The sequence below is a fragment of the Centroberyx affinis genome, unplaced genomic scaffold, assembly GCF_046629955.1.
Source record: "Centroberyx affinis isolate AG114_WGS23_722 - 3 ecotype Tasmania unplaced genomic scaffold, CSIRO-AGI_Caff_v1 ptg000158l_1, whole genome shotgun sequence".
Taxonomy (NCBI): Eukaryota; Metazoa; Chordata; class Actinopteri; order Beryciformes; family Berycidae; genus Centroberyx; species Centroberyx affinis.
Window position 1 is genome coordinate 172,840 of NW_027278855.1, and position 17,647 is coordinate 190,486.

Genomic DNA, 17,647 nt, shown 5'->3' on the forward strand with positions numbered 1-17,647 from the left:
ATTTGAAAAGGGATTAAACACCTTAAACACCTTTTTCAGTGCAACACAATGATATATTCCATAAGCCCACATGTCTCAGCTTACTACACAACGTCTTCAAGACCATCAAATTGTGGTTCCTAGCTAATACTGTCAAAATCACTGCATACTCATTTTCCACACTGGGTTTTAAAGGCTATTACTTTCAACAACATGGTAATCATGATCATAAAATCACTCTTTGAGTTACAAGAGCAAAGGGCCTCATTGCTTTTTTAATAAATTGTGACCTGATTGGACAATTAGGGCTTCAACTAAATAAAGGTCATGACTACTATGTACGCTTTAGGTTTCAGAGAAAAGACCCGAGGTCAAAGAGTGCGCTAAAGTGGGCTAAAGTATGCTAATAGGTCATAATCATTTCTCTGTGTTTTCAGAAGTTGAGCAAATCAGATGAAAAAAGGTCACTGCACTGGCTGGCCTCTGATTTTCTGATTTGGTTCATACTTATCTTAGACTTGGCAGTCTGTGGCAGCAAGAGAATTGTAATAGGAATGATCCGACGTGAGTATAAATAGTTTCCATGGGTAATTGACCCTTTTCCTGGACACACACACTCCAAGATCAAAAGGGTGTATCCTCTAGACTACAAGAGCCACTGATTAAACACATTTCACAACTATTTCCCTTCCATTTCCAGGGTAGATCTGGCAGAGGCATATGAGATGTGTTACATTAAGCCATTTCAGGGATAAGTATATACAGTAGTGTGTGTGTGTGTGTGTGTGTGGGTGTGTGTGTGTGTTTCTGTGTGTGTCTGTATTTGTAGGTCTATGTATGTACAGTGTGTGTGCATGTTTATCTATCTGCTTGTCTATGTATATCTGCGTGCATTTCTACTGCTTGGCGAGGGGAAGTGACGTGGCGTGTTGCCAGCCAACTCTCAGTCTTGCAAGAAAGACAAGTGGCATTGTTCCAGCAGCAGATACCAGCTTTACTCCTAAATCCCCGCCGGCTGGACTGAAATTTCAGCCATGTAAAGAGAGCAGGAGTGGAGCAGGGCCTGACAAAAGATGACATTGGCTTGTAAGTTTTAGGCGATGACGCTCAGGGGGATTCCATTATGTGGCTGTCACACAGCGTTAGGCGAGACAGCAAACACTTTCATGTGTGGATTACCATTTACCCATTGGAGATAATAGATATTTGCCTTCGCTAATCCATTCCTCTATTGATTTTTTCCCCCCTTTAATAACTTCTTGCAAGCAAGCAAATTTTAATAAGTGCAAGAATGCTGACATGTAAGAAGCTGGAACAAAGGATTGTGTTTGACACAGATAAGCTGCTTAATGTATTTTTCCACACAAATATGAGATAGTATAATATAATTTTTGACAAGTTGATTATTTATTTCAAACATCTTTATAAACATATCATGTGATTATATTACAGACAACCCAAGAGTTATTTTTGAGTGCTTTGCTCTCTTTACAGTATATCAAAAGCATTTAGTCATTAAGCATTTTAAAAGCATTTAATGCAGTTCTCTGTGCTATGTCTCTTATGCTGTAGCTCCAACAGTAAAAAAAAAAAAAAAACATTGCCATGTATGCTGAAAAAAAAAACCCTTCCTTTTCCTTTTGCTACATCTCAGGGTTCCCTTTATTGAATTGTAGGGTGACGTTGACAATGTGTGACACTGCGTCACCTCACCTTTTTACATGTTTCAATATAATATCAGTGGAGCTGCTAAGGATAGGCATACATGCAAGAAGTAACCCAGACTGTGAATAGTTGCCTCTCAGCCGGAGGAGATATAGTCATAATAATCATAATAAGTATTTCATATATGGCTGTTTTCAGTCTATTACCTCATTGAAATTATAGTTTTCGTGCCAGCTAATATAAAAAAGAAAATATATCTGCAACAACTCACCTGTCGTACTCATTATTTTACACACACATTTCCTTTATAACCATTCATTATTAGAAGCAACAAACCAACATTTAACAAGATATTTTTTCCAGCTATATAAACAATGAAGCATGTGTCCATCAGATTGGAACTCATACTGGGATGGAGAGAGAGGGAGGGCTCGTTCAGTTGACTGGTGCCTGGTGGGTCTTCATCCTGGGCTTAGGCACTGGTGAAGGCTGTTCCCCTTCAGCGGCTCTGGATCCCTGTGGAGGTTTCTCTTGAGCCTGGGCTCCAGCCTGAGAAACAGCCTGGTCATAGGCTCTTGATGGCAGTTTGGGGCTCGGGGTGAGAAAGGCCTCAGTGGGGTGCATGGTCTCATATTCGGGGCTGATGGGGTCAGGTTGGTGCTGCTGTTTCATTGGGATCATTCGGACTTGCCCTTTGTCTTCCAGGCTCAGAAGGGTTTTGTTCTGTCTGCGACGGCAACACAATATAACGATGATGATGAGCAGGAGCAGAATCAGACATGCTCCTCCTGCTAGTGCTGCCATCACTACTTTGCGTTTAAAACAAAGCAAGGCTGGCTCTGAACCTTTACATGTTAGACGGATGGCGTTACTTTTCTCCTTGCTGACTGCGTTTGCTGCACTGCAGGTAAAGTTGGTCTCCCCTTTCAACTGAGCCAGCGATATGCTCAGTGTTTGCTTTGTTTCACTGCTTAAGGTCTTCTCATCTAGGGTCCATGTGAACACCAAGCCTTGAGGTTTGGCTACATGGCAGGTAAGGGTTACAATGCTAGCCTTAGAGTCACAGACAAACTTCACTTCTGGTTTTAATATTGTCTCCATCACACAGAGGCGACCAGTCAACCCTTTAACAAATGTCCCATTTTTATTGAGCACAGTTGCTTTGTAAATCCCTGCACTTGAGGCCTTTAGGTTCTTCAGCAGTAGAGATCCAGCTGGAGAGATGTCCGCTGGCTTTCCAACAGACACTCTGCCTGTCTGTCCGTAGAAAATGATTGAGTCATTGTGTGTCCATCTCAACACATCTGTCTTGTCCAATGACTTATAGTCCAGAGACAGAGTCAGAGTCTGCTGCCCAATTGCAGCATAGAAGTCACAGGTGTCCTTGTTAGCTGCTGAGAGGTTGATGAATCCAGACAGAATGATGACACCAAGTGTGGCAACAAAACACGCCATAATACGTCCTCCAGGTAGTCCACTGTATCCTTGCTGAATTTTGTTTTTCCAAATCACTTCAAGTTTGACTGTTGAAGGTATTTTTCTTCTGTTATAGCGTCTGATTCATTTATCCTAGTCCATGACTCTTAAACCCCGGCCGAGAAAAAGCCCTGTTAAGACGGGTGGATACCTCCAAACTCAATGTTGACTCCCTGGAACCAGTTTACAACTAAGATCATAATTGGAAATGCCACACATTGAGCTCCTTAAGTTCAGACCCAAAAGAGGGAAGTGTATCGTCAGAGGGAAGGAAACTGTTTTACGCAAGAGTCTATTTTCAGTTCTCTGTTGAAGACAAAATGTCAGCGTGACATAGCTGACTAGATATTTGCCAACATATGTGACTTAATTGATCACCCGCTATATACGTAATTCAGCAATTTCACCATCATGTGCCTGATGAAAACCAATTGTGGTCAAGACATTGCTGAATAAACCACTAAGGACACATCAAACAGTGTACAAGTATCTCTTTAAATATCATTGCACTCTTACGCTATCCCAGTAACCAATGGCATTGTTCCCATCCTCGTGTCATGTCAGATTAACAATCACTGATCATTTTCCTCCATCAATATTGGCTTTTCATTCTGAAAACACTGTCCAAATTTAAAGGTCCTGTGATCATGTGTTGTAGGAGGAAAATCTGGCCCTTTACAAAAATCAATAATCAGCACTTGAATAAAATCTCTTTACAGTTTCCTGGAGCAGATGTTTGAGGTGGGCAATTGACCGACTTTGCTCACTCGTACCAATAGTGGCCGAAAACTCTGTTGGTCATCTTGAAAGCAGTGGTTTTCAACTCTGGCCCTCAGGAGCCCAGAGTACTGCTGGCTTTCTATTTTGTCAAGTAGTTTTTATTCTAGCTGGGACTATTTAGACCTGCAATGACAGGTGAATGCAATTAACTACTTGGTAGAACAGAAAACCTGGAGTTGAGAGCAACTGACCTACAGGGCTACACTGACTTTTTGGGAGTCAGTCACCTCACTTAATATCTGATGTGGGGATTGGCACCAAAATCTGTCTATGGTAGATAGCTCATTCAGTATGTTAAGTAATTGTTGGCAACTAGCAAGTATGAAGATAGACCTTTTAGTAATCCAGAGTTGGTTTTGTTTTTTATTCCATGTCCTGTATTCAAAACATCTGAAAATCTCAGCCTTCATCATTAGTCCATTACAAATCAACAGTGCAAAAAACCTTAGCTGTCTGGCTAAACTTCCTGTGTTAACAAAAAAAGTTACAATTGAAGTCTTGTGAGAAGAGACATCTGGCATCGAAAGTTGTTCCAAAGAGTGCATTCTTTTTGTCTATTTACCCTAACCAAGCCTTAACACGTCATTAAAGTTAACTAACCATCCAGCCTTAGATCTGTTAAAAGTTCTCATTTTCTCACTTTGCCTATGATTACTTAACTTACTGTATGCTAAAGTGTTAACATGCACACTGGACAAAGCTACCAGACTCACAGTTGGGTAAGTAGAATAGTAATAGAGAAACTACTGTAAATATCAGCTAATATGAGCGGTTGATAAAGGAACTATATCTATCTCTATACGAAACAATGCCCAAATAAAGTTGAATTCAAGGACAGCCAATAAAAACCATGGCGTACTTTAAGCTCTGCTGACTGTAGGGGTGAATTTTAATTCAGGCCTTTCACACATTTTGAATTATAGATTTGGAAGAAACCAACTGAGTAATTGAGTTAGGTTATAACTGGCTTTGTGCTCTGCAATTAGAGCACAGCAAGCAATACACAATATATTAGGTTGTTGGAATAATATAAAAGGAGTTCAAAGATTTATCATCATTTAAATATTTCCCTGCTGGCATTTGCATTATTCATCCTGGTTATTGGCTTTTGCCAACCACAGAATACAAATGACTTTTACTTGTCCACACTCAATTGGTTTAGTCATGGCTGCCTTTTCTGATAAAGCAATTGAATAATGAGTGGACGCGGCCTAATGTAAATATCCATTGCAAATGCTGTTATTTTGGAGCCTTGAGCCGTGCGGCTCAACTATAGAGAATGTGTATTTTGTAATTAGAGATGGTGGCCATGCTGTCAAATAAGGGCTGAAGTGAAAATGAAATGAAATCATTTCAATAAATCTTCTCTTGAGCAGTGAAAGAGCCCTTGTACAGAAAGCCACACAGGCACTACAACAGTCTTTCACATTTAACAAGCAATAACAGGAGCTCTAGCCAAGCCCAGTAATATCCTCAACACATTTGGCTCAGTGGTTTCCATCCAAAAAATCTCCATGTGACACACTTTAGCTAATATAAGTTTGCTAAGGTTTTTTAATTTGGTGGATCTGAAAAATACATCATGAAGCTGTGCTATCTCTGTTTCTGTTCAAGCCTATGTTGCAGCAAAAGTCCCTTAAAAAGGTTTCAATGTTCAGTATATGAAATTGGTATTTTTTCATGTTATAAATCATATTTATTAACAACAATTTGCCATAGAAATGTATTCTCAATCATCTTTATCATCAAAGCAAGTGAACTTTCTGTAAACCCCCTAAAGCGTTTCCAGTATACGAGAGTCATTGTTCAGTTAACATTTAGAAATACCCTTGTCATTCCATAATTCATGGCATCAACAACTCCCCAAAGTGCTATTATTGCTGTACTGGCTTGAGCTACACTAGAATGAGTTCATTTTGCACCCCACATCTATAATTTCATGCAATTAGCAGTGATTCACAATCTTTCCATAACTCTCAGCACCTTCAAAGACACCCAAAGCAAGAGGAACACCTGTTTCTCTTAGTTTCACCATCATTACACTTTTTTTCTACCCTGAGGGAATAGATTGATGTAAAATGTTAGCTATTCAGAGGGGGTGTATTTGACAGCTGTATGCAATGAATTCCTAGTTACAAATGTTGTAAAGATTATATCTTCAAGAATTTTCCCCTGCTAGCTCAGAAATAGGAACATGTGTGTAAGTGTGTGCTTGCATGCGTGTGTGTGTGTGTGTGTGTCCGTGTGTGCGTGTGCATGTGTGTGTGTATGCATGCACGTGCTACACATGTGTCTACAGTCTTTCGGAGCTGAGACCAGCAGGTTCACAGATACAGGAATAAAGCAGAGCACACATATGGCATGCTTGTGTTTTATATCATAGCTGTCATGTGCCAGAGGAGGTGCCTATTCCCAACTCTGCACCTTTTTGATCAATGTCTGCAGTACTGTACTTGGCAACAAAAACTTAAATAGCAAAGCAATGAAAGTTGTCAGCTGAAAGACTTTCATGACCCAGCTTTTTACATTCCCTGTTGCAGCACCCACTGCAGTTGCGTCAGCACCTCCCACCAGCAACAGAACCTTGCATCAAGAACAATGAAAAACTTTACTCAATGGCTTCATAGTAAATGCCATTATATAATGGTCCATCTGGATCCCATTAATTCATGCCTTTGTGGATCTCTTGCCTCTCGCAAAACAAACGCTTTTCACTGACGAATTACAGCCCATTAACAGGAAAATTGTTCTGCAGGAGAGAAACAAGTCCATGCATGCACATTTTGGATTCTTGATTGTGGCTTGGTGTAAATAGGAGAGTGTAGTAGATTAGAGTGTATAGAGGGTGATACATAGTACAGAAGACTGAATCATCCTAGGTATCACCCAAACAATATGCTTGTACATATGAAGATAAATCCTTGGCACATTAATCGGGGCCAATCATAGCACCACTGCATTCTAGACCTGTGCAACCTTTACTCTAATTACAACTGATGAGAGCTAAATCAACTGTAGCGTCTAATGTCAAGGCCATGTTGCCAGAGTTTTTCAAAGTTCAGTGTTTTCAACTGCTGAAGGGAGGAATCATTGAGAGCTCTGTAATGCTCACCTTCCCGCAAGCAAATATTGTTGTTAGCTTTTCGATGCTCTCATTCTTGGAAGCTTACAGAAAACAAAAGCTCAAGGAGACGCAATTAAAATCTGTGATTATCCAGGGCATTCTTTGTGAGTTTACCTAGACTGCGCTCATAATGACTGCAATCATCGTCAAGGACAGCGCGCTCCCCTGCAGTCGCTATGATTTCATCCTAACGGTACCCCGTCTGCCTGATGTCAAATCAAACCCTCCCATTTTAACCATCCCTTTTGATCCCCTTCTGTAATATGCCCTCTTAATTGGCTACAAAGTAAGGTCTGAATAGAACAGGCACGGGTTAATTGGCCTCAATTCCTGGTCCCCTCAAGCTTTCAGGCAGGGAGCCCTTCTGCCTAGCTGATGTTTAATTCAGGGGCCCAGATGGAGGCATAACAGCCCGGCTGTGGGAGGATCTAATCCTTGACTCACACTGTCACCAGACCTGGCTGTGGCTCTGGATGGCCCTAGGGGATCAGGGGGTCCGGGTGCCCCCTCCTGCTCCCCCAAGTCAATGCGATTTCGGGACAGTGATGTCACTCTTAGCCAAGTGCTGGTACCTTGAACTGTACGGACGGAAGCCTGCTAAGCCCCCCGCTAGCAGCAGAGTCAACACCTCCCCACATCCCCTACGCTGTCTGGCCCTCCGAATGGCGGATCCGGCCGGCAAACTGGTTCTTTTGTCTGCCTCATTGTCACTGCGGAAAACCCCAGTTGCTCCCTGTCTGGGTGATGGAGCTGAGGATGTTTTCAAATGGAAAGGAAGAATCTCCCTCTCTCAGCCGACTCTCTTTACAACATTGAATGAGCAGCCAAATGTGGTTGTCCCTGACTTTCTGAATGCACATGCATCTGCTTAAACATCGCATGTCAGTCATCTGACCTGAGTGAGAAGAGCTAATTGGAAGAGAAGAGAGAGGTCTGTTTGAGATTCAATAATAGAGAGGCCACAGGTCCAGACACAGGTCACAAAGTTAACTGAGCCAGACATGTGCATTAACACAAACATAAGAGCATTAGACGTATCCACCATTCAACACCAAAAGTAATCTCACCAGCCTACAGTGTGCACACAGAATAATCACATTAGCCCCTTCATTTACATAATGCTGCATAATCCCTCACACTGCTCTATCCCATTAACCTTGTAATTTTGTTTGGATTATATGAGAAGCCTAGTGATATTAGACAGAAAGTTTATTTCCTCAAATCCTCATGCTTGTTAGAAAGAAAGTCCTAGGTGTAGAAACTAAAGGTAGACTTATGTAGGGAAACAAGGAAATTTAGATTATGTTTCTCCCTGTTGAAACAGCCATGTGAAGTCAGATCTGTGCCACAAAGACTTTGAAATAGATTTTTTTGTTCCTGGTAAATGCAGCATCTGAAGTGGAGACTGGATCCTCGCTTAGCCTGTGTCATTCAGGCCTGGAGCACTGTCAGCTAAATCCAACGGGAAATTGTGCATCCCACTAAATCGTTTACCTCCACCTTGGGTACCATCCAGGAAAATTTCCTCTTTTTTAATATTTTCTGTCCATATGTTCGGTCTGCAGTCACGGCAGACTATACTTTATAAAGCATGAGTCATATGAGAGGCATCTTAATTCAACTATTGTGTCTGTCAACATGTTCAGTGTCGTGTTTGATATTCATTGATGTCATATGCTGTCCCATTCTGAGATAATGCTAGAGAGATGGGAATGTTTGATTTTTGATGTATTTTTTTAATACGCAGGATCCAATATTTGTATGTGTGTGTGTCTGTGTGTGTGTTTCATCAATAGGCATCTTGAGACATCTTTAGACTGTATTTCAACACTCAGTGTCTTCGCAGCATAAGGGGAAGTGTATAATTGTGTTGGAGAATATTTCATTATGGCTGATCTAAATCAGGTCTCCATATCTTCCACAGGCAACAGATGAAGGAGGAAACAATTTGTCACACTTTCAACTCACTGAGGAGTCTTTTCACATGTATGTCTTTTTTTTAATGTACATTCACATCCTCCTCAAGTCTATTACACTTCCCCCATTCTCACTTGCTGACACTGAGGCATGTTTGAATGTTTCACAGTGACTCCGTACAAGTCAAAGTCACTCCCACTACTTCCCCAAAATGGTTAGAGAGACAAAAGCCAGACCGTTTTTTTTGACAGGGTTCAAGAGATCACGGTTTATATTTCCTCTTGCATTACATGCATCTCTAAATAGTCTGGTTTCGGTGGTGGTGGTGGTGGGGATGCTGCGCTTCAAACACAGTTTGGGCTGGGGCTTATCATAGTTGACTGCTCTGGTGCCGCCACCGAGGAGGAAGCTGCTTATATCATCTTTGTTTTGCTCTGGCCCAGCTGTTTTTGCTCACCGGGTTAACCAGCTATCTGCTGATGCTGAGGGTCTTTGATGTGTGCAGGGAGGCGCTGCATCGAGGGGAATCACTCTGGCACCGGTGACCCCAGAACTTATCTCCCATCAGCCTGCTGGAGTTCAAGTTTAAACAAATGGGAAGGGTTGTTTTGTTCCATTCTTTTAATATGGCTGTCTGTTGCAGGGCATCTGTTCTCTGTTCTCTTCCCTTTGCGTCCATCGAGACTAGCTAATGAAAACTGAGGAAGATATTTAAAAAAGATGTTTTTTAGCTGACCAAGAGCACTGGACAACGCCTCTCCATTGGGTTAAAACACTTTAGGTCCAAGTGTAAAAACGATGTCCCCTAAGTTTACGCTAAAACAATCCTCCAACAATTATTTGCCAGTTTTTATCAAAACAAGATCTCTAGGTCCATCGAAGCCAACTGTAGAAGTTCTGTCATAGCAGAGTTTGTTTGACTGCTGGAGAGAATGAGAAAACACTTGTTTTCTGAGGCTTCACCACGGATTATGTCATTTGTGCTCGCCTGAAGGTCATCCTGTGGTCTCCACTTTGCTTTTATGACTAATGAACACATAATCCTCCACAGATGAACTTGTTCCAGGGCCTTTTTCTTTTCTTTACGCTAACAATGCTGCCAAACCTGAACGTTACAATAAAGACCATTCTTCTGTTCAGTGACTGGGGCTTTTGTTTCTTTCATTTACTCTTCATCCCTGCACTGCTCCTTTTTTGGGAGGGTGCAAAAGTCTAGAGCTCCTCTCTTGAATTCATTGACTTTCAGATGTGTCTTTCATTGTCATCTTGATTTGTTTTTTTGCTGTTTTACTTGTATATTTGTTTGTTTTCTTTGTTTTGTTTAAGCTCCTTGGGGGTTTTTATCTCATCTGCTCAAATTGGGGATTTGTCTCTTTTCTCTGTTCTCTGTTTTCTATGATTACATTTTATAGCTTTGTTTATTTATCAGTTTGCGTTTTATCACTGTGCACATAATGCTGACCCAAACTGGTACTTGGCAGGTGGGATCATAATGAACTCATAAAGTTTCATCCAAACTTTTGATTTCCACCATTGTGAACCTGCAGTCTCTACTTTATTGTTGTAGAGCTGTGGAATGAAGGTTCCTCTTTTCTTATGAACAACAGATGGAAAGAACGTGGTGTGGATGAGGAAACAAGAGCTCTATCAGCGATGTAAATAGTCAAAGGTGGAATTTTTGGGGCGAGGGTTTGGGGGTAAGTCTGGAAGCCTGTGATTAAATGCTTGTTTGGCTGCTTAAGTGACTCTGTTCAACAAGCTAAAATACAGTGTGTGACAGACTGGCCAAAACAGACACACTGCCAGGCCATAAATCACTGCACAGCTGGAGGTGAGAAATAGCCGCCTGACTAACAGTGCAATGACAAATGGACAATTTTATCGTGTTGACAACCCACAAGAACACAGTGTCAATATTATTTATTATTCAGGCCTATTGTAGTGAGAGTCTGGGACTACTGCTTTCCGAGAGTGGCTCTAACATTTGGCTGTGGAATCCCAACATGATTCAGCTGTGGTACTGTATACAATTTATAACATCATGTGCAAGTTTGGTAACATGATATCATTTGTTGACATTTCTATAAACAGCAGAGGACCAGGTCTCGGTGCTCTTTTTAATGGAAAGGTAATTACAAGTCAAAGTGATTTAGGCAGGCACAACTTTACAGTACCACAGCAGGCTGAGACCCTTTCTTTCATCCAGGTTGTCGTTGCTAATATAAATCTTCCCATTTGGTTCATGGCTGTGAGGGTGTTATATCCCTCGGACTTTCCCTTCTCCTTTTCACTTACAGTTCTGACAACTATAAGTGCTAAACAATGCTAAACAAATGGTTAACTGTTTCATTATGAAGAATCAACTGCAGCAAAGTTGTACTGTTGTGAATTGTCAGTGCTGTGTGACAATGAGACCAGCTGTCCCAAAACCAGCACCATGATCAGCTTTGTCTATGTGACTTGCAATGGGACAAGAATGAACCTATTAACTCAATCTTATGCTATCAGTCATAATGACCACTGGTTTCAACAATAGCTCCAAGAAGTGTTTCCCCATTGATAAAACTATGACTCTTTGTAGATAATTTCGAACTATATTCTCAAATTTGTTCATCTGCAGCTGTGCAGGAGATGCTGTAACCCGCTGGCTGTTGGCAACTAGCGACCTTGCCAGACACTGAAGAGGCTGCGTCTACATGTGCAGTCCATCCATCACTCTTCATTCCTCTCTTCCTCTTCCGCCTGGCTTGGATTAACTCACAGGAGGACAGGATGCCATATTCTCCACCTTCTTTGCATAGCTCAAAGCCTTTGATGTGGGTTCAAACGTGAGAAAAGATCAAGAGATCAAAATCTTAGTCACATTCGACAGATAAAACTCGTGGCCATGTCTGTCAGTTGACTAACTCTGACAGAGTAATAGACAGGCTACGTTGCTTGTTTGGAGATAAGGTGCAGTTGCACGGGTATCAGCAAGTGAGACTAGACAATCTTGGCTTGAATGATGCTTGGGTGTGGTCCAAACTGATCAAATCCATGCAAACAGCTATTTACATACAAGACATTCCTCAGCAAAGGTGATAAGCCAAAAGGAAACCAGTAATTCTGAAGGTGATTGTTCTCCTCCCAGTTCTTTGAAGTGTTTGGCCAATGTCTGCTCATGACCTCAATGCAAGGACAACTGGGGTGGCGCGCTTCCAGTGATTAGCCTGTATCAGATCCAACGTCATCCAACCCTCACAACCTGACTGCTGAAACATGCCCAGGCTCTCTTGGTTTTGTTTGGGCAAATTGATGGCAGCATCTTAAGAAAAGCACAAGATTTAATATTTTGGATTTTCTGTGTAGTCCAGTTCAATTAATCACAACAAAGTAGAACAGCTGTTGAAAGACATGGTTGCCATGTATACTGGTTACATTAAGTTGTTATGTTAAATCCAGGATATTTTTCTCCTGCATATACACCTATAGAAAGTTCACAGTAAATGTGAAGAAATTCTTTTTAATTTTGGTAACAGAGCACATAAGTATTTGGCTTCCACAGTAAGAGCTATTTCAAAAGCTCCAGAAAATCAAAGGGACTTTGCACAGCGGATTGCATGAAAATTGGAAAGTATTCCTAGAATCGAGGTTCCAAACAGATTTCAGGATAATAAAGTGCTGGGATTGGGTCTGTCTAATATTAGGAGCAATAATAAAATCCTTTTCCCCTCATGTACCCTTGCCAGAAACTACACGCAAACTTAACAAATATGTATCTTTGTCTCACATGTTGTAACCTGGCTCTAAAACAGCAGTCATATTCCCTTCATTCTTTTATCATCATACCCACAAGAATGACACTACAGGACTCCAAAAGGCCTCCTGTAGAGTATGTCTTATCGGGCCTAACCAGAGATTCATCTAATACAGAGCTTAGCTTCAAATGATTTCTGAGGAGGATATGGTGACCAGTAAGTAGGGGTCATCCTCTTTCTATTCAGCCTTGCCACTTTCAGCTGGGTTAAACAGCTTACAGCACTCGGGTATGGTGCCCTGCCCCTGGCAGCTGGGACTTGGCTCTCTTCGGAGACAAAAAGAGTGAGGAAGGGGGGCTTAATGCAGGATGAAGGCCATTCTCTCTGTTCGTTGTAATCCTCTTGCTCCTTGCTCATGGGTTGTAATCGGGCCTGCAGCATCCACCTCGCCCAACATTCCTTGAATACCGGACCTTCTCTGCTTAGGTCGAGGGAAAAGTTAGAAGACAGAGGAAGAGCCATGCTGGCTGCATAAATGGCTGAAAAGATGGCGGTTTGGAGGTACTTGGCCCAACAGAAAAACACAGAAGAGGATTGAGATACTGTTTAACCCAGAATACTTGTGACAGCTTGTTTTACAGCACTCATGGAAGAATTTGCATTTTTAACATCTTTCAAAACCAGAGGCAGTGAATGAAACCACCAGACTCCCCATCAAAGGCATGGCACGGTTAGATTCTACAGATATTTATATTAAATACTTTCTAACCCTAATTATAACCCTTGTGACAATGTCTTAGGATGCAAATTATCTATTTCTATCTCTTAACCTTGCATCGGTTTGTGTAGAAGGAACAAAAACAAGCTTTCCTCTTTGCAACTGAACCCAACAGAGGATTTCCACTGTTTAATGTTGTGAATGCATGTATTAAATATATAATTTTAATAACTGTAGCCTCTCTGCGGTGTTGAGGTTCACACAAATGGCTCACAGACTTCAATGTAATAATAATGCCATGAATGTTCCACTGTAGAAATAGCAGAAACTCAGCTGTGATGTCATGCAGTGCTTTGGAGAAACTCGGTTTCCCCAATAATTGAATTCATGAGCCTTTCTTGATGCATCACACTTGCTTTCCATAGCGAGTGAGGAGCCTACAGTACATCATCCGTCACTCTGGAGTAAAGTTACTTCCCGTGAAAGCAATTAAACTCCAAAACTCCTTAGTCATTTGAGTTTGATAGAAACAAGAAGGATAGCGCCAGTTCTGAAGAAGACATAACTAGTCGGAAAAGAACAGCGACATTTATGAGAAAATATGGGAACAGAGAGCAAAGGCCGAAACCGATTGGTATCTCCTTGCTCGGAAAAGAAACCTTTAGTACGCCAAGGCTTCTTGTAAAAAACTCCCCCTGCAAATGAGTCTCAATGATGACGTCTCAAAAAGGGCAAAAACTGAAAAAAACTCTGAGAGGCCAACTCCTTTGACCCCAATAATCTAAATGAGCCAGAGAGATGCAGAATAATTCCTAATAACAATATGATAGTAATCATAATAAATTTCCACTGATAGGGGCGTACAACAGTGAACACCAAACATATTCCCCATCATATTTCAACTATACTCTATAGTGCCAGAGGGAGCAGAGGGAAATAGGAGAATTTCAAAGTGGGCTGTACCTACAAATCACAGAGATAATGGGCACATTAGTAAATCTTGTGGAAGGAGAGAGAGAGTTGAAAAATGTGTCTCCATCTGCCCTGGTGTGGAATGTGGTGTCGTCTCCGATAAGAGCGAGGTCTCTCTGCAAAGCCTGAACATGCCATGGGGGCAGAGGCCTTGGAACCATTGCTGATCTAATGATACGCTACACTCTTACTTTGCACGTCTGCCAAAAGAGAGAGAGATAGGGAGATAGAGCGGGAGGGAAAGAAAACACATGAGGAAGAGAAATCCCCTATTTAGAACGGCATCCTTCTGAAACATCACTGCAGGGACACAGAAGGAATTGTTTAGCCTAGCAAAAAAAAAAAAAAATCCAATAGTAGTAGAATTACTTTGCTGTATTTGCAGACTCTTTCAAGATCCTCCATGATTTTTTTCTTAGTAGAGTTTTGGAATTAATTCACATGCTATGAATATCAAATGGGAGTCTAGATGGCTACTTTGCCTGCCATTTATGGTCAAAACTAATAAATTAGCGGAAAAATGTTAAATCCATTTCTAATCTGGCATAATAATGAAGTATGGGCCAGCAATGTGTGTTATATGGCCTTTACCGGTGTCGGCCATGGCCGCCCATACAGCTTACCAACCACAGGTAAGATAGAGTTCAGGGATAATCTGGGGATAGCAGAGGCCTTACGCACTCCCGGACTGCTGTGTTTGTGATAACATTCCCAAAATCCTTGGTAAAATATTGCCAATGGTTCCAAAACCACCCTAGAGCGAATGAGAGTAAATTGGTGGGGGTTTTTTTTTCTTCTTTTGAGAGTGCAAAAGACAGAGAGACTAAGAGTGGAAAAGAGAGTTTACAAATTGTGTTATTTGACCCCACTTATCCAAATTAAGTGGCTTTTCTGTCATTTATAGAAAGGACAGCTGAAGTATACAAGTGTGTGTGTCGTAAGCGTGTGTGTGCGCGCACTCATCCGTGTGTGTCTGAGCGTACGATAGCTTGTTTCTATACGAGACGACTTTAAAGTCAAGAGGAATCTATGAGCATTGTAATAACCTTGTGTTGAGACACTCCAACTGAAGACTTCTTGAATAGCTTCTTTCTCTCTTTCTCGTTGTTTCTGCGTGAATAAAGTCCCGTCACTGCAATTCTATGCCTGCACAGGAACTTTGCTTGAACTTCTTTGCAAAGCCACTACAATAACATGAACTCAATCAAATGTCACAGCACGTTTTGTCACCGTGTAAAAATGATATTAACGTTAATTATCTTAGCCCATTACAAATCTGAAATTGGTTTTCCTGACCTCATTGCCATCTCTGAGCAGTGTAAACATCATAACCGTTTTGAGAAATGTGAGTCTTGTCCTAAGGCGGTGTTCGTGGGGGGTTATATATGACTCAGAGCTTCTTCTTCCAGGTCATTTGTTTGCCATATTGAGTCTGGACGCTGAAAACAGCTGAACATGATGACTCTCTGTTCCTTCTCAGTTGAAGATAGTGAATGTGATGTGATGCTGTAAAACAAATGTTGATCAACATGACTACATTCACCAGAATTTTATCACTATTTTTCGCCTTCGGAGGAAAAGTTACTTCACTCTGCTGAAAATCATCACTTAAACAGAATCCCCCTTAGCTGGGATGCAGCTTCAAGGGTTGCGCTCTCTTGAAGTCTCTAATATTCCTGTAAACTCAATAGAGTGAAGATGTCACTCCCAATCCTCTGCACAAGAGCAAATTTATCGCACCTCAGCTATCCCCCATCTAGCCCTGCATGACAACTCTCGCAAGTTGTTTACTCATGCAATCGCTGATGAACCGCTGTCACAAGGCACTTTATTTATTTACCTTCAATTTTGTCAAACTGTCAGCTTTTGTGGCTTCTGTGGGAGAGTGGGGTAAAAATAGAGCTATTATTTACATATTTCCTGTCAGTCATCTCACAGTCTTTGTGAGTTTAACCAAAACACTGTGGGTCCGCTTGCTGCGGATTTGTTTCCTGTTGATACACAAAATGTAAGCGTTTAGGATAGGGATCAATGGTGCTTGGCCAGCTGAAAGCAATAATTCCAGAGCGAGAGGAAAACATAGTAAGGACTGAATAATTATGTGGCATATTTAGCTGCAAAGGGAGTGTTGTTGATTATGTCAAGGGTGCTTATTTGCTCACAAACAATGCTGAGTTGGAATTTTGTCAGCCGACCCAAAGATTTATGAGACAGAGAAGTTACATATCTTACTCAAGCATTTTTAACGTGAGAGGCATTAAGCCGGTTGATTAGCTCGCAAAATTGGGAGATCGTCATGAATTCAGAACAGCTGGTTGAAGTTTGAGATCCAGTCCACTCTAACTTCTATAAAACCTTGTACAAGCTAATCTTGAAGGATTGGAAAAACAGATGGGAGAATTTCTCCTGCTTTTGCACTGTCCTGACCGAGTGAGTTAAGACTGAGAGCCAATGTAACAGTGACCTCACCTGACCCTCACCATGCTAATAAAAGCCAAATGTTATCTGGCTATCAACAGAAGCTTTGCCCTGCAATCCTCTCCACTTCCCTGTTTACAGGTACACTGACCCTCCTCTGACCCCTTAGACATTTGGTGAGTAACCCTAGCTTACCTCAGGACTGGGGTTAAGAGGGGACAAAGGAACGGTCTGGTCGAAGGTCAACCTGTTGATTTCATGCTCTAATTTAGACTGTCACACAGATTACAACTGCAGACAGTCAGAGAGTAAACTTAAAGCATAGTTGGCTTGGCTTCATTTTCCCTAACAAGGCTTGTACAAATCAAAGAATTGCCTGTGACCCTTGCGTGTAACTCTAGCTTGCAACTGAGCAAAACAATTAAGTCATCGAAGGTGCTGTGTCCAGGTACCAAAGCAGAGAAGCTAATTCAACTTCAAGACATAAAACATTGCTACAGAGTTCACACATTTATATACAGCACCGTGTTTGCTCTCCTTCTACGCCCATATTTGTTTGAAAGGATTTTAATGGATGTTCTCCAGCATGGACATTAATGAGAATGCGTGAGGGTGTGGAAGCCGAAGAAGTGAGTCTGGAAGCGAGACAATCTTTGCACACTTCTAAGACTCTGAATTTACTGCCCATCTAATAGTGTTTAAGATGAAATACATGTGGGCAAATCATGCAGGAATGAAGGGAGGGGAAAATAGTGGGTATATTTATTCTGCACACAGGCTATACATTTCAGAGAGATTCAAGGTCTGGAACATTCCGTGAGATCAAGCTTCAACAGACGGCACAACGCAGAGCTCTTCAGT

General features: G+C 41.5%; 1 protein-coding gene across 1 annotated transcript; it reads right to left on the reverse strand.

Annotated features, from left to right (window-relative positions):
* Positions 1-1,434: 1,434 nt before the first annotated feature.
* On the reverse strand, positions 1,435-3,289 carry LOC139655647 (T-lymphocyte surface antigen Ly-9-like). The gene has a single exon (XM_071533101.1). The coding sequence runs from the start codon at positions 3,097-3,099 to the stop codon at positions 2,080-2,082; it is 1,020 nt and encodes a 339-aa protein (XP_071389202.1). The 5' UTR covers positions 3,100-3,289; the 3' UTR covers positions 1,435-2,079.
* Positions 3,290-17,647: the final 14,358 nt, after the last annotated feature.

What these genes read in the sequence shown, in the direction of transcription:
- LOC139655647 (XM_071533101.1), bottom strand. Translation starts at nt 3,099, where the DNA reads ATGGCGTGTTTTGTTGCCACACTTGGTGTCATCATTCTGTCTGGATTC.